Consider the following 24,089-nt stretch of genomic DNA (forward strand, 5'->3'; position numbering starts at 1 on the left):
ATTATATTATATATTATTATAATTTATGCAGTATATATTATATATAATTATACACTGTAGGATATATTATGTTATGATATTATTATATGAGTTTCTCTATCTGAGTAGTTAGCTACTCACAGTATTCCAGCTTGAGGATGACAGCTTGCCTCGGAGGATTTTTGTTGTCTGCTCCCAGAGTTTCACCAATATACACGCTGCCATTGCTGACTGTCAAACCAAAAGGTTTATTCATCTCACATGTCTTTGGGCCACCAAGGATGTATGTTGGGTTATATCTATCTTTGCCTGAAAATCATTGAAACAATATACAAAAGTAATGACTGCCAATGGTGAAGAGCTCGAAGGAAATAATTGGTGAAGAGCTCAAAGAAATGAATTGTTGATAGTAATTAAGTTTACAGACACACCTTTACAGATAGTCGTGACCAGCCCATCTTCAAGGTTGATGACTCTGAAAGAGTGCTTATCTGGCTCACTAACCAACAGGACCTGGTCTTGGATGAGCCAAACCATCCTGCCCAGAACTAAAACAAACACTTGCAGGCTGAGTTGGAAATGGCTACCCAGCATTATGACACATAACAAGGCTTACTATTTCTCTGAACGAGTATTGTAACTGGAAATTCCAACCCCTTCTACTTTTACAAGAATATTAAGTAACTAACTAGTCAAGGATTATGAAATGGTTAAACAAACCCACATTGTTACTGGCTGAGATTTCCATTTGGCTACTTGGGCAAAAGGCATCTAATAGCTAGCGGCTGGCTTTAGTTAACGGAACCTTTCACTTTCAGTGGATAACTTTATGACAAACTTTATGAGAAACCTTCTCATCGCAGTTGGACATTTAAACTTGGAAAAGTTGTGCCACTTGCTAAAACTATTCATCATCTCTGAGTTTTAACTATGATCAGGTTTTTTAGATTTTAATCTTGAAACACGCTGGCAGTCTGATCACCTCAAACACCAAAAACAATCAAAAACGATAGAACAATCTCGATACTTTCTGATAAAATCTACTAAGACTTTGTTAAAGTTAATCTTTAAAATTCAAGTACACCTACATTATATTTTAAAACATGGACACTGATTTCGTTTCATATTACAGTGTGACCATCACATTCATGGTGACGCTGCAATGAAACGGGGCTACTTCTGATCAATTCATTTTGAAGTGGAAAGCATAATTTCTTTAGCTTATACTCATCTAGGTCACCATAAGGATAACACGAAATTGGTGAAGCTGTCTGGTGACAACGATCATAGGTTTGGCATTGAAAAGATTGTGGTTGGGGCCCTGCCAGCCAATCTGATCGATGACAGAACTCAGACTACTCTTGTGAACATATTTAGTAAGCATACGATCAAATCGAGCTTCTAATAGCGGGCCATTCAGAGGCTCTCCTTCTTCCGATTTTTTTGAGCCTGCGACCAGAGTTTTATTCCAAACATTTGTGTCCATCTTGGATATGCCACCCTCATGTGTGACATACAAATAGCTGAAGGTGCTATCAGCAACGAATGCCCAGGTTTCACTGAAATCCTCCTGGTTCTGATACCTTAGAGTCACTTCATCTGTAATCGGGAGGTTTGTAAAAATTAGCAATTATCTACACTTGAAAAGTACGCTAGCCACTCTAAATGGCTGATACTATTTGCCATGATATACTCATAAGCTATAAAGAAAAGGTGTAAAAATAAACGAAGCCGCAAAAGAAGAGGTCAAAGTTAAAATAAAGAGCCGCAAAAGTTAGGTCAAAGATCAGTGGGTTTACACAATATATACGGTAAATAGAATGTACGGTACATAAATACATATAAATTCATACATATATAAATGAATATATATATATCTATAAATATATATATATATATATATATAAATATGTATGTAAATTTATATATGCATGTGTACATGTGTATTTATACAAGTGTATACAGATGTGTATATATAAATGTGTATATACATGTATATGTGTATGTATGTATACATGTATGCATATAATGTAGATACCGTAAAACCTCTAATTGAACGCCATAGCGCTCTATTTTTCAACCCTTCTTTTATAGTGGTCAATTGTAGCTAGCGTTCAAATAGAGGTTGGCGGGTATTTTTCAAATGGCTCGTCAGTTTTTTCGGAAGATATATTTAGCCTTTACGAGCAATGCGAATATCACCTATATTTCGCTTTCTTTTTCTGCTAGAGCGATATTTAACTTTTTGGATGCAATAAATCCTCTTACCTCCAATTTGTCTAAGATCTTTTAATAAAAATGCATCGAGAAACCGGGAAATATCTCTACCAGCTAATATCTATTGCTTGTAATTGATCTGTGATGATATTATAGCCTGTGTCCTTCTTTGCAATTTGTTGGCATTTTCAATTTTTATTTCATATTTAAGTTTATATTTAACAATGTTGCATAAAAGCTCATTGCACTCATTGATATGTTTGCTACAGTTTGCAGCCAAAACTAGCTTTTTATGGGCAGTAGAAGTGTAGTTATGAGCATTGATCCATTGTGAGCCGCGTTAAGATAGCAGCAAGGATGCTATTAAATAACAAGCTATACATCTGTATCTCTATAAGTCATATAATGATAATCTATCAAATGATACAAATATACACTCATAAAATAGTGACGTGAATGAACCATACTTATATTACATGCAGAAACAAAAATTCACGTTTTTAAATCAAATACATTTCCATCGTTTGCTCAGATAGCTGCGTTCTGACTGTTGCTTTCGATGAAATGAACATCTTCTAGTTGTCCAATACCTTCTACAATATCTTATGGTGTTAAGTCTTCTTCTGCACTGGTGAACTAGTCAATATTACCGGCCAAACAACTTATTGGCAGGGCAAAGTTTTCACGCGCTGCTTTTAGCCCAAATGCAACGCGTAAAAGTTTGCTCGCTAAACGCAACCTTTGGCATAAAACTTAAAAACCGTTTTTATGTACGATTTTTGAAGTATTAAAACCCCGTTTAACAAAGCATTACAATTAGCCTGAGACTGTCGGTGATTATTTCTATGGTGTTGCTTTCAAAGTTTTAATGAAAAAAAACAAAAAGCTCTGGAGTTGGACAACGAGAGAATTTATTGTTATTAATGTAAACGATTCATTATTAATACAATTTTGTGGACACTTTCTACTGATCACTTGATATTATGGGTTTATAAAAATCAAAGATAGTCGAAGTGGATTTCAAATAGAGGTGGCTTTCGATTAAAGGTTTCACGGTATGTACACATGTATGCATACCGTAAAACCTATAATTAAATGCCATTTACACATGTATGTATACATCATACATAAGTACATACGTATGTACATATGTATGTACATACATACGTACATATGTATGTGCGCACATATATACATACTTACATACATACATATATACATACGTACGTACATATGCATGTACACAGATACATACGTACGTACGTACGTATATATATATATATATGTACATGTGTGCGTGCGTGTGTATATCTATCATTTTAATTAATATATATAATATATATCACATAACAGAGATGTTGTACAGCAACTAATAACCATGAGATTTTCTAGTTATGATTACTAACACGCACCTGTGCTAAGGTTATGCTCTATTATTGAGCTTGGATCGTATGTCAAGTAAAAGAATCTATTTCTTTCTTGATCGTGTAAGATGCTGAATGGTCCAGGTATATTTGCCTCCAATGCCGGTACTGTACCAGTGAAAGATCCACCAAACTTACACCTCCCAACAAAAGTGCGTGTCCTCTGAGTATTTCTATTCACGGTTCTTATGCAGTTGTTTCTGTTGTCGGCGACAAGGATGTCTTCACCATTATTATACTGCGCAGCATCAACGACAAGATTAAAAGTTGCATAACCTCCAAAGCTTTCGTTATAGCCTGGGCCATTCTCTTTTCCTAAAATATGACAACTGCATGATCAATCTTACTTCAAGTCACGAACTTTCTTATATGATATATGTATATATACGATTTTATTGGCAATAAATCCATTTCAAACAGAAATATTTATCAAGTTATGCCATTCAAGAATCATAAAAAGGGCTAATGTCCCCCTGTAAAATCAACTAAATAGTTTGATATACAGTGTTTAAAATATCTTTCTCTGCTAAAAGAATAAAGATTTTTGTGGATATTCTGCTTTTGGCAACAATTCTTTTGTGCTGAGCAATGCTAGTGGCTACAAATATTTCTTATTTATTTACTACACATGTTGATAGACATATTATTATGTTATGTACACACATGTTGATAGACATATTATTATGTTATGTACACACATGTTGATAGACATATTATTATGTTATGTCTACACATGGTGATAGACATATTATTATGTTATGTACACACTTGTTTATAGACATATTATTATGTTAGATACACACATGCTGATAGACATATTATTACGTTATGTACACACATTTTGATAGACAGATTACTATGTTATGTACACACATGTTGATAGACACATTATCGACATAGACCAGGTCATACATGATGATAAATACTGAGGATCTCAGTCTAATTACGACCATTTAAGTACATTATGTTAAAGACAAAGTTGAGGGTTAATTTAAAGCGTGTCACGGTAAACATATTTTATCAGGCTCGTGTCAAGGTCGAAGCAAGCGACTAGTGTTCAGCTCAAGTAACCACTAGTCATGGCTGTTTTTTGAACTATCTTCTGGCTGCTATAAGAATGCCATAAATATGTATGGCCTTACTTGTTGTGGCAAACCACACAAAATAAAATGTCTGAGATACCTACTTTTAGCATTGACTGGCATAGTGTAATTCGGTTTTGTGAGATCCATATTGAGTAACTGGTTAAATTAGCCTAAAAAATCTGTTTTCTTTGAGGAAAAATAATTTTAGATTTGCCTGCTTTGGTATCACATATTTTTAATAAGACATTGAAGACCTGTTAATGACACAGTCTAGCAGCCACCTTTACAATAAACCTGATAAGCTAATATCAAGCAAAAGTAGCGTTTTCCTCATATTTGAATGTCAGATAAAAGTTATCATTTTCATATAACTCAAAACTGTCTAAGAAAAGTTGCTGTGTTTAAGAACTCACGAGATTTATTGGTTCAACATGGCAGCACTAATAGCATGTACAGAGGACGCTGTTTTCAGTTGTATAAAATTATCTTATTGATATAAGAATCAATAAACAGTAACGAAATATTATATAGTACAATAGTATTAATATTATTGATACATTGTCAAAACATTAAGATATGGAAATTACTGACTGTATCGACTGAACTATTATTTAGAGAGCTGACTGAACCAATCAAAGCTATTCAAAAGCTCTGAAGAAAAGCATTCACGAAAATCAGCCAAAAAATTCGGTTTCATGCAATAATTTATTTGTTTGAATAAGCCTACATACGCACAGGCCTAGTAGGGTAAATATATGATCTAGGAATAGCGTAGTGTGAGGACAACTGTCTTTATATTAAACAGATCATCTGTTTGTGTTCAAGCAGGTAGGTTTCCCTACATAATCCAAGTTAAGAATATTATGTACCTACCAGCAACGATTATGGCCCGCAGGTCTGGAGTAATTAGGGTGAGACTGTGCTGATTGGCTGCTATAAAACCTCCAGGATTCAACTGATCTTCCTGCAAGCTGTTTAATTCTCGTAGCTTGAAACTGTCTTCAATATCAAGTCGGGACAACTTCGCAAATGAAACCAGTGTCTCACTGCAAAGAACATAGTGGAAGGACTAAACCATATTGCATATCTCTAGGTGTTTCGTACCATTGTTACACGGACAACCACAGCCTTCCAGGTAAGAAGAACATTTCATCTAAAGCATTTAGCCAGCGAGCAGCCAACTGACTTGTGTGTGTGTGGGTGGATGTGTGCGTGCGTGCGTATGTGTGTCCCCCACGGTTGGAGTTCTCTATTTGAAAAAAGTGGCAAACATCGCTGCTCTTTTGTTTTTAAGACCCTCTGCTGCATATATAACTCTTGGCTGAAGACCTCATGCCAACTGGCTATGCATGTATCACATACCTAACTCTCATTATTTTCGTGTTTAGTCAAGTGTTTGCAAGTCACATACAGCCGTTCACATTTTATGACAGTTTAACATTCTTTATGCTACTAGAATATTCTAGAAGCTTTATATAAGGCTTTACTACTGAATATTTCGAGAATGTTCAGATTTGTTGAAATACATAAATTGTGACAGTAACAAATGGTTAAAATAACTAACAGTTGTTTCAATAACAAACTGAAAAAATGTGCTTAGAATTTAGCTAATTGAAAATCAATTTACTAGGTAAGTCTTACTTGTACTCCTGAGCTGTGTCAAAGGGTAGAAGGAACAGCAGTAATAGTGGAGCCCACATGTTTACCAGAAAACACTGTTGTAAGTAGTGAGGCAACCCGTGGAGACCTTCAGCTATACGGTTGACTTGTCAGGTGACTCATCCACCAAACACCTCAGGCAGAAGCCAACTTCAGTGTAAGGATCCATCACCTATTGAACACGGGCCAAAACTACAAAAGCTAATGAAAGAAATCTGAACAAAATTCTTCATTGAATATTGTTGATTGCTGGTTGCTTTCTTCTAGTGCAAAACTTGAATAATTCTCGGTTAGCATTGTTATCTAAAATGGAAAATTGACAATATCATATAGTTAAACTAATTGCTAGAGAGTATCATGTCACATGATTGAATCGACTTGCCAACCACTACATCATCGTGGTTGATGGATTAGCGATTGCTTCACAATATCACAAGCAGAAAACATGAGAGCTCTTCTGTACTCTTCCTCTGAGAGCATGGTTACCATAGCTTATGAATCAGTAATGCAGATGAAATACAATAAAGAACAATATGAGTAATTTGCATCTGCGCACCGGTTGCAGTATAGAATTGATGGAATGCACCAAGCTTTATATTTAGTGTATTATAGGAGTTACTCAAGGAGTTAAGCAGTCAAACCTTGATTCCTTTTGATATTTGCTTCGTATGAGCGATATGATTGTAAATTGAAGCAAAGATTTTTATAAGAATACATCGCATTTTGTTTAATGGAATAATAATGAATGCTTAAAATAATTATATATAGCATTGAAACAAATATAGTATATAAAAGCTATATAAAAGCTAAATTCAACAGCCCAAATTATATGTGAAAGCTAAATTAATTAAATTATAATCAGTAAAAGATTGTTAGTATTACTTTACTATCATAGAGACATGTGAACAAAAGTATAGGCTCAGCAATGCTTATATTCAGTGGTAACGGAAGTGAATGAGATACATGGTCTAACTTACTCTACACTAGATATAGTTTAAACCAACTTAATTTATGTATTGTTATTTTTATATATTTGCCATAATATTTTATTAGTAATTTTAATTCTTACCAGGTTTTTTAAATTTGCTTATGAGACAAAAAAGGGGTATATGGCTTGATGAGAAGTCCTTGGAGCCACCCTCTCACTGTCAAAAGGGTCGACCATTTAGTTTCGTCCACGTGGTAGACCGAATTATCGCATTTGCCACTTCATGTACTCCCGGGGTGACATGACCTGATACTGTCAAACATGCTGCCAATGGCATAGACACATGAAATGGCAAAGTGCCACAGGACATGCTGTCAGCTTCTTCTCACACTTGTAATAAACCCACATTGACCACACATGTCTGGCTTGCCTTGTAGAGCCTCCTTGACCTTGTCCCAGGTAACTTGGTTTATAAATCGCTCAGTTGTCACTACTGTTTTCTTGGTCGGCTGGTGATGCACACGTTCTTACTCTAACACTGGAGTCTTGCTAGCCGCCAAGGTGAGAGTTGAAATCGGCTCCCTTGTCGACTCGGCTACGGTTAACTGAGAACCGAGCTGTCTCGACAAGTTTGGTCTTTTCTATCTCTTCCAACCACTCTAGGTTCTTGTGTATCTCGAGCATCACAGACCCACTGACACTCGGTTGGCTGCCGGCTCCTACTACATCCCTGTAAGGCATGGTAATAGCTGACTTCAGATGGTTAATTGTGGAGGTCCAAGCGCTGACCAGGTGCGACTCAACACAAGTCTCTCTGCCACCAGAAGCAGGGTTACTTACGGGGACAGCCTGACCGAAATGCTCTTCATCTCTTTCGGTGGAGGACCCCACTGCCTCGTCTGAGTTTGCCATGTCCGTTCTCTGACACACGGCTACAGGCTCTTTATTCGAGTCTAGGAAGCTTTCCAAGCATTCTTCTTCTCATGCCTTCAAGGACCCCAGGTGACTCTCAAGTTGGCTTCTACTAAAAAGTTGTTAGGCGTACCTTGCTGGAACGCCATGGTGACAGGTTTGTGGGAATGCTTTAAAATGCTGGGTAGAGTAATAGTAATAAAGGCTCTGGACAGTACTTGCTTTTCAACGCTCCAGAGCGCGAATGGCCCTTTCACAGTTAATTTTTGAGCTTGGCACCTTTTCCCTGCCCCAATATCTACTCACCAAAATTGTATGGAATTGACTGTTGTCAGATGTAGGCACGCACATGTTCCACACCGATCCGGTTTTCTAATAGTTCGAGCTGACCGCACGCTGTGTCAAACGATCTTTGAGGCAGGCTTTTCTGACTTTCGAGGCCAGGCCGGTTGTCTCAGAATGCCAAGAGATTTGTTGTGTATTTCATTTTTTGGAGCTTCTCTAACAGGGCTTCAGCTTCTTAGTTAGACTCTATAAATTTCTTGGTCTTTGGTCTTAAGTAGGGGGTAGCTTCAACCTTGTTTCTGGCCAGGTTTCTGTTCCTTCCTTGTTCGGGGCCTTTTCATGTTGGGCTGTCAATATGGTTCCATAGTGGCTGGCGCTCAGTCCTAACTCCTCTGGACAAGCTTGGTAAGGCTTTATCCAGCCTTCTCTTTAGATAGAGGACTGCCCTTGTTGCTCTACTAGATATGTATGGTTGATCTAGATTTTTATGAATTGGTATGGCCTTATAAATTTGACTTGACACTTGGGGGTTATCTCCTGTCTTCTTTCTATTCCTCTTGTCTTATCTTCTCTGTGCCTCTTTGAGGGTGGCATAGACCTCCTCCAGCCTCTGGAGTAGCTCCACTATATACTCATGTGTTGATTAAGCTTCCATGGGTAAAGGGTGGTACTCCAGCTGATCTGGCAGGCGCAATTTTCATTTGAGAATCAACATGTACCATTTTATTCTTTCATGGTTGCTGTTTGCATTGAAGTTCATTTTTTAACTCCAAAACTTACTGTTTTTTTCTTTACAATTTTGAAAGCAATACCATAGAAATAAATAATAACTGCATCAGGCCAATAGTAGTTCCTTGTTTTATGTGGTTTTGATACTTCGGTGTATCTAAAAAAAGCTTTACAATTATGATGGAATTTGTACAACTATTTCAGACTAGACTTTGTGCTTAGCGAGCACAGTTATAGTACATTATAGCAATTTATTGCACCTGAAAAAGTCAATGTTGCTTTGCTCAAAGGAGAGTGCAAAATATAGGTGACATTTGCTTCACCGGTAAAAGGTTTAAATTTAGCTTCCCAAAATTCTGATGAGCTATTTGAAAAATACAACGCTACCCTCTATTTGAACGTCACCTCTAATAAACGCTACTACAGGGTTGAAAAATAAAGCGCTATGGGCTTTTAAATAGAGGTTTTGCACCATGTGGTTAACAATATTGAAATGATTGTGTTCACTCACTTAATTATGTATAGATACTGCCATTTTTAAAAAATCTCATAAAAGCTGGAAAAAAACTCTTCGATTTCTTTTGTGTGCATATTATCTCAGGGTAGTAAACAGAACATGTGATTGTTACGCGGGAAGACATAGGGGAAATTATTAATAACAATTATCTGATTTAGCGGATGGTCAAGATTACTACTAATACGTCTAAACTATTTGCACAAACATCAAAACTAAAATCGTTTGATAGTTGTAATGAAAGCAAAGCTACTCTACCCCCATGGCAATGATGGCTAGTCTGTGGCTTGAAAAATGATTTTTGATGCACTATGTTGGATCTGCTGTAGTCTTTTTTTACATGTAGATGATGAAACTGTGTATAAAAACAGATGCACCATACATCAGTAAATAACTGATATTAGGTAAAATGTAAAGTTTTGCGTTGAGGTCTAAAACCTTCAGCTGTCAAATTCAAATGAGTTGGGTATTACATTTACAAATTAATTAGTCTACACAGCTGTTGAAACTTAAGGGTTGACTTGCAACAAAATTCACATTACAGTTATTTGCGTTAGCAATATAATGAAGATATTGCTGTGCAACACCAAGCTGCTACGGTGACACACAAACCTCCCCTTTGCCACCAGCCTTCACCACCACGGCGATACACGCCCACAGCAAAATGCTGTCACCGATCTCACGGCAGTACAAATCTGCCAACCCGTAGGCAACCAAATCAGCAGCCTCACTGCTACCCAATGGACTCTCAAGTCCGATCTCGACAGTGCAAATTGCTTGTCAGTAGAAGCACGGCAATATAGATGATCAGCTCACTTGCTCTCCACTGAGCCTTCTGCAAAGCATCTGTTTAGCACCTGCTTATATAGTGAGACCTGTTAATCTCTCGGCTTTTCTGTGAAAAGCTAGCTTTTCAAAGCCCTGGCTCCCCATGAAAGCCAGTCCCTTATTACCGGCTAATCACTAGGAAGCCGCGGATATTTACATAATATCCCACATCTCCCCCAGCTTCTTACAAAGATCACAAGAAAGATGCATTGGACTCGAGTGACTAGCACTCATAGTCATCCAAATACGCAGGACGCCGTCGCAAACGCTGCGACCGTCTAGGTGGTTCGGGCTGCTCAGGCAGTATGGCCGCTTTGACCGTTGGCCTGTCTGCATTAGCCTCGGGTTCGACTTCCTCAGCTGGCAGCTGCGCTCCGTCACCTCCCTGATTTTTTGCCGCCTTCTCATCGGCATCACTCAGAGGCCCAACAGGCAGTACAGGGTCAATAACCAGCTCCACCGGCGGCATATTGAGGGCATCCACCTCCAGAAAGTGGTTGCCACCTAGACCCAATGATCTAGGTCGAATGTCGCTGACAAGTTCATGGCTGACATGGTCAGTACCTATGTCATTACCATAGCGTCGTCGCCTGACATCCTTTACATGCCTAGGCATGCCATCTACACACACTGTGTGCTTAGAGACGACGCTGGTAACCTGACCTAGCATTCATTGTTTTGTGCAAGATGGGGGTATGGTTTCACCCACACCTCATCACCCACACTAAAACAGCTCTCGACATCTTCCTCAGATGTCTTACTGTTGATATCAAAGGGCACTCGCCATTGGTATCGAAATAGCACATTCGAAGGAACAGAGGTCTCCTCCATTTCCTTCCGAGGCATTACATTATACCAAAAAGTTGCCTCTTCTGGCAATCAATCCTCTTGATTGTCCGATGATTTCTCTCAACTATTCTATTACCGCCAGGGGTGTAGGCGGCTCGAAAATGAAGAGAAATTCCCCACCTGTCTGCAAACTGATGAACAGCTGCTGACCTGAACGCCGCTGAGTTGTCCAGCAACAACTCATAACACGGGTCGCGCTCAAGTATGGTGCTACACAGCTGAGTCACTATCTGGGCTGCAGACTCGGTTTGCAGCCTACCCCAGATAGCAAACCGCGACGGGCCACAGTCCACCATTGAAAGAAAAGGACTGTCACCATAATGAGTCACATCAATAGCAACTCGGCACCAGTTCTCTTTTACGGCCAAATCTCCAACGGCCACAATACTCTCGCCCCGCAATGCAGGGTCAATGCGCTGGCATGCCTCGCACCCAGCCAAGGTAGTCTTTACCTGTTTCCGTGACAGATCTTTACGAATCTGTTGTGCAAGGTAAACCGTCCTGTCAACTCCCAAATGGTGTGGCAAATGTGCTGCCCAAATGGCGTCTTCAGGACTTTCGCCGCTGACAATCGCAGCTGACACCTCAGCTGCTTCACAGTCAGCCTCTCGGTACCCTAGCCAACGCCTTGGTACCCTGGTCATCTGATCAGCTTTATTCTCTACGGAAGGAACAAAGTGAACAGACACTGCAAGTCCATACTCGACTATAGTGTCACGGATCACCCCCAAACGACGCTTCACAAGCATCTCCGCAACACCCTTTGTTCGGACGCGGTTTCATCCATCTATGGTGTTAGTCAACCAGTTAACAACTGTAAGCGAATCAATGGCCAACGTGAAAGTTTTGAACCTCCATGCAATTGCCAAATTGATCCCCTGACCAACCGCCTCCAACTCGGCAACATTGATGTGCTGATGGTCAGACTCCTTTCGGAGCCATGAGGCATCTTCCACAATGTTGCCATCGACCTCCAAGGCCACACCCATGCCAAGAGAGCTTGCATCAGTCCACACTGTAACAGAACCACGAGGGTTCACCCTCCAAACTCCTTTGACTGGGTCCTCACGGCGGGCTCTTGCCAAGAGCTCACCAGCCAGACTGCTGACTGTCTTCCCGACAGGAGAGTCCCAGCTCCACTACAGCCCAGCCATTTTAAAAAACTGCACTGCGGGCGCAGCCACCCTGCCACTTGGTAGTGGCCAACCAGTCGGCCACATATCAAAAACAGCTCTCTTTTCGTGAGTGCTGACAGCTCAAAATTGTACTCAGAGCTGTTCCCCTCGACATCTACAGATGCCCGCTGGAATCTTTCTGCAAAGAAGCACCCAGCAACCGGCCTCCATCTAAGGCCTCAGGCTCCTTTGTCTCGAGCCTATACCTAGCCAAGTGGTCTCTCAATCCTTGAGCACTCAGTACAGACTCCTAAACCACTATGTCATCAATATAGTGATCAGTACCACGATGAACATGTTCGTCGAGTGACAGAACTTTTTTAAGGATTGAGGTCATGATCCTTGGTGCACATGACAGGCCAAAACCCAGTCGAGTTAAGGCATAGTGCACACCCTTGTACCTCACAACCTAGTACTTTCACAGGTCCTTGGAAATGTGGATCTGCAGGTATGCGAACTTAAGGTCTACCACCTTCAGCTCGCCCTGCAGCTGCCACCATTTCCTAATCTTATCAGCGCACACCACCACCACGTCATCACCAGTATGACACTCGACAAATGCATTCAGCTCACGATAATCCATGACTGGGCGCACTTTGTCTTTCATCGGCTGAACCACTGCCAGCAGTGGAATGATGCCTTCTACAGGCCCGTGCCACCGCTTCAGCCAGCCTTTCGAGATCCAGCTCTCTAGTTCGGCGCAATAGCGCTCCCGCACCTGAGGTGCCTGAGTACATTTATACTCAGATATCCTGGTCTGGAGCTTGTTAGGCAGCTCTCCAGACCACCGCCAACTAACAGTCCAGTGACCTTTGGCAAACTCGGCAATAAAATCTGGGTCCTCAACTCACAGAAGGCCAGTACTGCCGCAGGTTGATGGCCCAGAGTCATCCCCAGCCTTGCTGGCTGCGGGCTCTTTTCGAGAAACTCCGCAGCATCCTTCACAATGAGGTTTCCCTCACAGGACACTGTATTTCGAATCTACACCTCTCCCAACAGTGACACCACCCATATGATCGATGACATCACCACCAAGAAGGCAGTCAACCCCGAGATTCCTTAACTCACTTATTACTGGCGCGGTGACATAAAAGCAGTGTCCATGCAAACCAATAATGACTCGACATCAGCCTCTCATGTGAAAAACTTTGCCATCGGCCGTTAACAAAGGCTGGCCTGGCCTAATAGGAAGCCCAACCACCACCCGCGGACACACCAATGTCCGCTCGCTTCCTGTGTCTACGAGACACATGAAACAACGGCCGTTGAGAACAGCCCGAACAACTGGCATACGACTACTGCACATAGCCCTACCAGTTGCCCCAGACAGTACCAAACTGTCCGACCGCACGCATGTATCAATGCGTGCTACTCCGTTTCTATCGAAGAAGACGCGCCGCCCCTGTCTGCGCCCTCCTCGTGAAAACCCGATCTACCACTGGCAGACCCGGCAGCTAAGTCATCGCGGGCTTGCTGTCTAGGACAGTTAGCGATGAGGTGCTCAGTGCTGCCACACCTAAAGCAACCTCTGTTGGCAGAAGCCTCTGACTTTTTTCCTGCGGTGCTCTTACGCCCGAGTCTGTTCTGTTGACAGGCTTTTACACAGTGATTTCCACCACACTGAAAACAGCCGGAACTGCTTTCCTGCTGCTTAGAAACAGCAGCGAGACTTCTTGTCGAGTCTCTACGTGAGAGAGCTTCCGCAGCTCTACGCGAAACCAAGCGATCTCGCACACGGGCCAGCACAGACCCAAAATCGGCCGTGTATGCACGTTCATGCGCAATGGCCCACTCATAAACGGAAGATGAGAGCCCCTCATAAAACTAGATCTAGACTAGATCTAGACTCGAAAGCCAAGATCATCTGAGGACATTCCCAGTCTCTTCCCGAATCGCTCCAAACGCTCCAAATAAACGTCAACTGTATCGCCAGCACCAAACTGGCAGTTGACAAACTGTCGCCATGCTTCCTGTCGAGGCATGGCATACTCGACTACCAGTGCAGCCTTAACGACCTCCCAGCTGGAGGCCTCTCCCACTATCATACGGCTATATAGCCGGGCAGCCCCGCCTTGCAGCATATATGGGAGGAGTTCCACCAGCGCAACTCTTTCCAGAGCACAGAGTCGCTCATAGTCAGTGATCCACGCAGACACCTCCACTGGCCCAATGCCGGTGAACTGGGGCAACTGCCGGCTCAGCCGATCCAAAATCGGTCCACGAGCCTGATTGAGAATACTGGCCAAAACACCAGCATCTAACCGCATCGAAGCAGGTGCCTGTGCACCTACTCCTGAAGGACCAGCATCAGCAGGCGCTGGTTTCAGGCCCTTCTGGCCCTCAGGGGGAGGACCAGTGCTCTCGCTCCCTGACTCCATACTCTCAGGTATAGCCGCCAACTAAGTTGGCTACTCGGCTTCAAAAGCCCTGACCAAGGCCGAAATAGCTTGTTAGCAATATAATGAAGATATTGCTGCGCAACACCAAGCTGCTACGATGACACACCAACCTCCCCTTTGCCACTAGCCTTCACCACCACGGTGATACACGCCCACAGCAAAATGCTGTCACCGATCTCACGGCAGTACAAATCTGCCAACCCGTAGGCAACCAAATCAGCAGCCTCACTGCTACCCAATGGACTCTCAAGTCCGATCTCCACAGCGCAAATTGCTTGTCAGTAGAAGCACGGCAATATAGGTGATCAGCTCACTTGCTCTCCACTGAGCCTTCTGTCAAGCATCTGTTTAACGCCTGCTTATATAGCGAGACCTGTTAATCCCTCGGCTTTTCTGTGAAAAGCTAGCACACAGATATTTACATAATATCCCACAATTTGGTATCAAAAGGTTCCCCATGTCTTACTCTGCTGTGTTGTAGGTGCAAAATATGTGGAAATGTGATTACAAGCTCTTAAAAGCTAAAAAACAAACAGTTCATCGCAGCCATCACGAAAACGCCGTAGATTGGAATCCCTTTTTAAGACGGCTCTAATGGGACATAACTGAACACGATGACTTCTGTTTAGAAGTGGTAGAAGTAGCCCTAGGAGTGGTAAAAAGTATTATGGTGATAGTAGTGATGAGCGGGATGTTAGTATGTATTGGGCAAGAAGTCGAAAGTATACCAAAGACAGGAACAGTATAAGGTATAGAGACTATACCAGGAGAGATATGTCCCTAAACATGGAGCAAATAGTAGAGATGGTAGTGGAGATAGAGTTTGCTACAATTGCAAGCGTAGTGGCCATGAGATGTGGAGTTGTCTCTTCATTACATGTTATTCTTATTGTTATGTTATTATTACCGGTCATTTATCCCGAAAATAAGAGCAGGAATAGGAGCAGAGAAGTAAGCTATGACAGAAGTCGAGGTAGCAGCAGTAGGCAAGAAGGTAGCCATAACAGCAGTGCTGGAGAGGCAGGCAGTTGAGATAGCAGTAGGGAGAGGTTTTGGGGCAAAGACGGCCCTCATGATGTGAGGGTTAAGTGAAGTAGACCCAGATATTACAGTATAAACATGTATAAAAGAGACAGTCGGTATGAGAAGCGAGAGATAGATAGACATGTGAAAGGTACAGTGACAGTAGCAGGGGTAGAAGTGTAAGAGTTGCTGGCTCTAGAGATAAATATGGTGAAGATCAATGATTAGGCCAGAAAATTGTGCAGTATTTGGAAGTTAATGGAGTAAATGTTGAGTTTACCTTTGACACTGGGGCTGAGGTGTCAATAGTAACCGAGGCAACAGTCAATAGGTTGAACCTACGATTAAAGAAGCCATCAACAGCTATAGAAAACGTTGACGGTAGTGAGTTGAACGTGGCTGGAAGTGTGGTAGTTCACTCAGAAAGTAAACACAAGACTATGGACGCTGAAGTTTACGTGGTAAAAGTATTGAGAACAAACTTTTTGGGCATAACTGAGTTGAAGCAGCTACAATTATTTGCTGTTGTAAATGTGTTATGCAAGAGCAAGTTTGAGCCTGTTAAGTATAGAGGTATTAAGCCAGTTAGGCCATTTTTGGCGAGAGTTATTACTACTGGATTAAGTTGTCATGTTTCAGGTGATGTCAAGTTGCAAAAACCTGACAAATAAGTCTGATAGGGAGAACGATGTTGAGAAAGGCTATGCAGGTCAAGATTTGTGGACTTGTAAAACCAAGGGAGTGACGAGTAGTGGATGCGCAGTAATAGAAAGGTATATCAGAAACCAGCACAAGGACATTGGTAGAGACAACGCTAGTCAAGGGGGGACAGCCCAAGGCACTATAGAAGTGAAAGTGTCTAAGAGGCATGATAGGGAACACAGTCATGCTGCGGTGAGTGAAGGCGCTAAGAAAGTAGCTAGACCAGTATCTGTAATGGAAAAAGTGTGCTTTTTTTAAGCTAAGGTGTCCAGCGATAGAATGTTAGACAGAGCTGGTTATGAGAGAGAGAAATAGCGGAGATTGAGAGGTATGAAAAGAAGGTACAGAGAAATTTGAAGGAGAAAATGGCTCGACTAAAAGCCAAGCGTGAGGCAGCAATCACGGTAGTGATTGCTGTCTGGTAGCGACGAAGGTCAGGGTAGTGACGAAGTTTTGGTAGTGACGAAGGTCAGGGTGATAAAGTGAGTACACACTGGCAATGGTGATGGCAGTAAAGAGGAGAGTATTTTTGTCAGTGACACAGGATCAGACAAGCCAGAGGCGTAGCCTACAGAGGCTATCCTAACAGAGTCAGGTAACGAGCATTACAAGTAAGATGAGTTACTACTTGTGCTAGTTGGTAGCTATGGTGTGACTCAAAAAATAAAAAAATAAAGGACATATTGTATTATGGGATTTTTGGGGCTCAGGCTACACAGTGCACCCTCAGGATACGATTACGCTGATATATGATTTTTTCAGTTTACAAACTGGAGCATGATGGAGTTGCGATCTGTACAAAGAGGTCACTGGTCAGACAACTTCTCTTAACCTGCTAACAAAAGTTCAATTCATTACAAAAATGGCATCGTTCAGGGTTTCTGGTTGAAGTAGGTTGAAAAATTTTTTAAACAGGTCCGCTAAAAGCTGTAGTAAAAGCAAAAACCAAGACTGGTAAGTGATAAAATTTATTAGATGAGATTACTTATTGGAGATGAGTTCAAAGTTTATGTTATACGTACTTCTGTCTTGAAGGTAAGAACTCTACCGTACATTATAATGTTACATTTTAAAGCATAACTACTGAATACACTAAATACAAGAAAGTTACTGTAGGTAACTATAGTTACCTACAGTAACTTTCTTGTTACTGTAGGTAACTATAGTACCTGTTACCCTGTCGGTAACTATAGTTACCTACAGGGTAACAGGGTACAAAGTTAACATTCTATTTTGTTACTAATTTTTAATATGTACACCACTTATATAAAATTTTGACGATTTTTACTAGGGTATGTTTGTATTATATAATTACTATGGTTGCTATACGATTTTTCACCATACGATGCCAACAATGGAACAGATCAAAATCGTATCAAAAGACATCTACCTACAGTTCAAACTGGAGTGCTGCTGTATACACACAAATATACCTGCATGCAAGTAGCGGGCACATATTTTTTGCATATGCCGAGTTTGCATTAGTGGCGGGTGTATTCTAAGGAAGATCGAAATGCTATATATTATAATACACAACTATTAATATGTACTGGCATAATAACACCTAATCGAAATGCATACAGCACATTATGGGTTTAAAATAATAGCTCATATATTCGCTTATTACCTTTGGGTAAATCAAATTTCATACCAAACTCTTTTTGTATTTTTCCCCAACCAGATAACATAAAGACATATTTGAAACTTTGCTGAAGCAATGCAACAAGTCCCATAGTTATGACTCCTATTGTTGTAATAGCTTCCAGATATCAGAGCAAATGTTTCACTTTAGAATAACAAAAGCTTTAACTCTACAAGCATTAGAGTTAAAGACAACACATCTGCGCAAGCGATATAACGAAAGGATTAGCATTCCGTGGTGACGCAACGCTGTACTCGAAGAGTTTGATAAGCTGTCTAAACCATCTGTACTTTTATACTGGCTGCCAACATCAGCAAGCGAACATCCAGCTCACTGGTTCCTTTGGTGGACATACTGGACCCCACCAGTATCATTCGTGCTTCACCAAACTTTTCTTTATTGAAAAATAACATATATTTGTTTACGGTCAAGTCAGGTATATGTTTTACTGGTGCACAAAATAAACTGCATTAACATCACTGTGTTCAAAGAACAACATCAATATAAAGCATGAACTCACAATAAGTTACATAACTTTTTATAAAGATGTGACTGTGCAAATCAGTGTGACTTCTGCTGTTGGCTTTGAGAGATCACTTCTTTGTTTTGACCCTGAGACTGACTCACTAAACCACTGGAGTTTGATCAAATCGAGGTTAAGAACCACTGCTATCGGTGAATAGGGACTATATGTGGTAGTTCTATTGAAACAAACAAACTATTATACTAACTTCATTGCATTGGAACTTTTATTTTGAGCTAGGACTTGAATATCAATGATTCAAAACTATTTAAAATATTTTAAAACTTATGTAGAAATCTACGATTCGCTAACAGGCTACCAGTCAGCAGTTGTGAAATTTGTTTTTTCCGGTAGTAAGTATATTCAGGTGAGAGGACAAAACTTTAACAACGGTCAAACTCCTTACAATCTCTATGTATCCTAATAAACAGCTTCAAAAATTTATCTGTATCTAGAGAATATTATTATCAATATCTATTATCTAGATGATAGACTTTGAGATTTATCAATTGCTGACAGTTAGTACTTTTGATTAGAGCATGCTTTAAAAGAGTACAGTCAGCGAGTCGTGACATCTCCCATTCTATTTATTTCATACTTCCTGTATTATAAAGTATGTTTTGAGTGTTCATAGTTTCAACTATTTATCAGTGTTATACCAAGGATATTATGCTGTATGTTATGTCTTTACAGTGTTATACCAAGGATATTATGCTTTATGTTAACTTGTTATTGTCTTTCAACGTTTACACAGCGTAGTCTATTTCTGGTTACTTTTCATATAATTCGAGTCCAAAATTGAGTCCAAATATCAAAGTTGTGTGTATTTATCTTATCGCAATATTTACTGAAAATTCATTTTATTTTTAATCTTTACATAAAACTGTTTATCTTTTTATTTACTTAGTCAAACTCTTCTGAATCTTGTTCACTTTTAATTTAGTTTCGATTACATAATCTATTTCATATAAAATTAATTTTAAGATGTTTAACAATGTATGCATTTGGCAAATAATTCCTTCAAGGTGTCTACTGCTAAACAAAACAACAATTCTCCAACGACTCAATAAAGTTAACCTTCTTGATTACACAAATGCACTTCAATATACCAATCAATAATAACACTTACATTTTCAAGAGGTTGATTGAAACCAGTTGATTCAGTCTAAAAAAGTTCAATTGGATAAAAATTTACCCTCTTGTTGAATATACAAAAGTCAGCTCAGAGCCAAAGTGCTATAGCAAAAATAAACTTTCATAAAATTTCAGTGGATTGTTAAAATATTGTTACAAATATGAGTACATAAAACACAAAGCAAGAAGCAACAAAGAGGCAACAAAACGCAAGCGATTTAAATCACATTTTCATGCATAATTTATTTTGTGCTTGATTTGATTGATCTTACTACTAGCTAACAAAGGCTTTACAAAAAGGAATATAGTGAGCATTTTATATTGCATATATTATATATATTGTATATATAAACCCGCATATAATGTATGTAGTCTATATCAAAGTATGCTATGCCAAATGGCAAGCTTGTAATCAGAACACGCAAAAACATGTACAAATATAAATTCCATAATTTAATGTATTATTATATATAATATTAAGCCTGTTATGCCTGCCAGAGTTTTTTTAGTAATAGTAGTATAATAATATCTAGTGAAATAAATTGTAAACAGATCAAAATCAATATAAATGCTTGCAAAAATGCGTTTGGCAATTTGAATTTTCAAAATCACAGTAAAAAACTTTGTGGAAGACAAAATAGCATAAAGCAGACATTTGCTTGAAAACATCAGAACATGGCTGATAAAGAAATATTCTTGAGCTCAGCTCATATATAATATCACCAGCTAGGAAGAGTACTCATTCATAGCCTCTGACACACAGCTCAAATTGCTTCTGGGCATCGGAGTAGGCGTGACCTTTAGTGAGTAGACACCCAAAGTCTTAGCCTGATCATCAGGTTCCACGCAGATATAATCGTTAGCAGTGGCAGGCATCAAATTGGGTTGAGAGAGTCTGTGAGCGGGCTGCTCTGTGTCTACTGAACTTATGGATGTAACCGGCCTTTCATAGTCTACAATATTCCTAGATTCTTAGATGACAAAAAATATTATGTTTGTGTTGGTGTCTCAATAGATATTGCAAGTTTAGAATATCTTGTGAGTTTGAGGGGCGTATGAATTGTAGAACTTGATTCCTTGTTCGCAATACATTTTAATACTACATGTCCCAATACTAAACATCCCACTACTATATGTCCTAATACGTACTACATATCCTAATACTACATATTCTAATTCTAGATATCCTAATGCTAAATATCCTAATACTACATATCCTAATACAACATTGTTGTGGAATGTGATCCACTGAGAGCTGAGCACAAAAACATTTACAATATATCCTAATACTGCATGTCCAAGGATGGTATATTCTAACACCTAAAAAGCTGAGAGATTTTTTGTGTGCAAGAAATTGTATTTACAGCATAGTCTATATATAACTTTGCCTCAACAACACCACTTTAAAGGCAATGAGACAATTTTAATTTTTTTCAACATTTTGAATTATCTAAAACTCTACCTATTGGTATTACAGCATTGGTATGAGTTATTGTTTAGTACAGCTATGTTAAAAGGTGCTATGTGTATATAGCAGATTGCGCATGCTGTATGTACATATATAAATTATTCACTATATATTAGAATATTATCACCACATATAATGCTACACAGTAAAACACTCATAATTCAATAATAACAGATTCTAAACCAATAGTAGTAATAATCCCACGACCAAACACGACCGAAGCGATTGGTTGGGAGAATTATGATAAATGCACATGTGCACACAACTCACGAAAAATATTCATTAACGGCCGTCGCTAACCCTTGTAACGAAATCTTATCAACAAATTCAACTATTTTTCTGCAAAGTCGTTTAGGTATAATAATGATACAAAACGCATATAAACCTATTTAAATATGTTACCAAGCCTTTGAAAGGTTACCGCAAATTCTTAAAACTTACCCATCTGAACGGATTATACACAAATAAACAGATTTATTTGGCCGAAAGTCGTTATTAAAACTTGCTAAGCCTCACTTTTATCAAAGTTAAGACTGAAAATTGAAACGCCGAGCGACAGAGAATAGAACGATTAAGTCGTGCGCATTTCACGAAAAAATAACGTGCACATTTCACCAGTCTATAGCATTGTCGAATTGCCGAAGGTTTCTGTAATTAAGGTAGGAGTACGGAAATCGTTTCATTTTTGCCGATTTCAAAGTAACTGACATTTTAGACACTTTTGGGTACTTTGGTATTCTAACTGATGTCCAACGCAGTGTAAGTAAAGAAAATGACAATGATATTTTTTTCTAACGATTCTTATGAGATTATTACAATATTTAATTATAAGTTTGGATGACTACAGAACAATGACTACGTAGTACAGATTTTCTAAAAATCTATATAAATATCACAACTTATTGATATTGCTAGCTATGACGTTTTGAAATGTAAACAAAATTGTGCGTTGGTTTTATATTATTACTATATTAATAATATTGGTTATTCTAATAATATCATGCATTTTACTTCTAATATTGGCCAATATTGCATTTCTCCTATTGCAGGGGGAGAGATATAAACATATAATCTTTTCCTTTCATTATTGCTGTTTGTTGTATATAATAACACCCACACCCAGTACATTACAGCTACCATTGCAGGTATCCTATTGCACTGCAGTGCTGTTTGACTGCTAATATTGCATTTCTTAACCATCAGTACCCTTTCTTTTCTTCCAATATCTCTTTGGTCGTGGGCTGCATGACAGTGGAATTTCTAGTTTAACATACTGAAGAACAAAAGGAAATACTAAATCCATTATAGCTTGCTTGATTATTTCTATTACATTTCACTCTCAACCTATTTCTATACTGAAGAAATAACGTATGCGGCTATAAAAGTTATTTATTTTTATTTATTTATTATGGTTATTTATTTTCATATTTATAAAACATTGCTATGTATAGGAGTTGAGCTCATGACAGTCTGTATGAGAGACAAACACACTACCATCTATGTCACTCCATCACTTCCTAATACTGAAGAATAATCTTTACTATAATAAGAACCATATTCCATAACAAATTCTTGCATGAAGAAGGTTATAAGAACAGACTCAATACGGCTTATTTAATGTGTAAAAAATGCCCACTTCAAACAATCAATACCAAGCTCAATTGTAACTCTAAGAATGTTTGTTTTCTATATAAATGCAATATGATCTATTTGATTAGAAACACAAATCGTCTTCACATGCGTTAAGGACAATTGTCTTTAATAAACTCATTCATGGATTGTTGCTGTGAAACAAAATGCTTTAAATATTAAAAAGCCCAATCATCGCTTAATTCTATACTATATATATAAATTTCAGTGTTTTTTTTAAACTTCATGTCAAGTTAATCGAGCAATGAAAAATTCTTCTCACAGAGAATTTGATTTTGGAACCTCCCGCTCACAAGATGACAAGCTACAGTAACCCATTAAGCTAAAGGGGTTGCATTGTTCATTAGGCAGATAGTCATTATCTGGATTAACATATGCATAACGATGCTGTGTTACACGCAACATCACTAAAATTTGCTTCCATGGCTCTTATTAGCAAATTTAGCAATACGGATACTAGCTTACTCAAGTTAGTCATTGTCAACTACATTACCTGCCACTGTTTATAAACTGTTTTTAATACCTGGGCAACGCTGGACATTCATCTAGTACTATAATTAAAACGAGTAAAACATCCACCTTTCCACTTACCATATTCTCTGTACTCTATACATAGCCTTTCATCCTCGTAAAGCTCATTTTCAACATAATCTTCTGGTATGGGGCAGGTCAGGTCCTTTGCGTAAGAGTATCGGAAGTCTATAAACAAAATAATAATAAACTTGTATAATCTTGTTATTCTTTCAAGGTTTTCTTTAGTGTTGCTGTTGTTATGTCAAAGTGAAGATAACTCTCTACAAGTATATTGCAAGTTTACAAATATAAAACAAATATAAAAATTACTAGAGTAATACATAGATGTTATAGAGTTAATATAATACAATATAATAGCTGCCGAGTTGCAATTATAGAGTTAATATAATAGTTAGTAATAAATAGAGTATATGAATGAAGCAAAACACAA

The 24,089-nt window shown here is 39.0% G+C and overlaps 2 protein-coding genes across 4 annotated transcripts in view; both read right to left on the bottom strand.

Annotated features, from left to right (window-relative positions):
* LOC137408676 (hepatocyte growth factor receptor-like) overlaps window positions 1–6,413 on the bottom strand; it is a 41,660-nt gene extending 35,247 nt beyond the window's left edge. The window contains exons 1-6 of the mRNA XM_068095259.1: window positions 6,347–6,413; window positions 5,579–5,751; window positions 3,609–3,935; window positions 1,366–1,578; window positions 411–527; window positions 121–288 (exon numbers count right to left, since the gene is read on the bottom strand). Coding sequence (XP_067951360.1) covers window positions 121–288; window positions 411–527; window positions 1,366–1,578; window positions 3,609–3,935; window positions 5,579–5,751; window positions 6,347–6,405 — 1,057 coding nt within the window. The 5' untranslated portion in view covers window positions 6,406–6,413. The remainder of the gene's footprint in view (window positions 1–120; window positions 289–410; window positions 528–1,365; window positions 1,579–3,608; window positions 3,936–5,578; window positions 5,752–6,346) is intronic.
* Window positions 6,414–20,312: 13,899 nt separating this feature from the next.
* Window positions 20,313–24,089, bottom strand: part of LOC137408305 (hepatocyte growth factor receptor-like) — a 106,812-nt gene continuing 103,035 nt past the window's right edge. For all 3 annotated transcript variants that reach the window (XM_068094783.1, XM_068094785.1, XM_068094784.1), the window contains 2 exons: window positions 23,717–23,824; window positions 20,313–20,960 (listed from right to left, as the gene is read on the bottom strand). In XM_068094783.1, the coding sequence (XP_067950884.1) occupies window positions 20,734–20,960; window positions 23,717–23,824 (335 nt within the window). In that variant the 3' untranslated portion in view covers window positions 20,313–20,733. The remainder of the gene's footprint in view (window positions 20,961–23,716; window positions 23,825–24,089) is intronic.

The sequence above is a fragment of the Watersipora subatra genome, chromosome 11, assembly GCF_963576615.1.
Source record: "Watersipora subatra chromosome 11, tzWatSuba1.1, whole genome shotgun sequence".
Lineage (NCBI taxonomy): Eukaryota > Metazoa > Bryozoa > Gymnolaemata > Cheilostomatida > Watersiporidae > Watersipora > Watersipora subatra.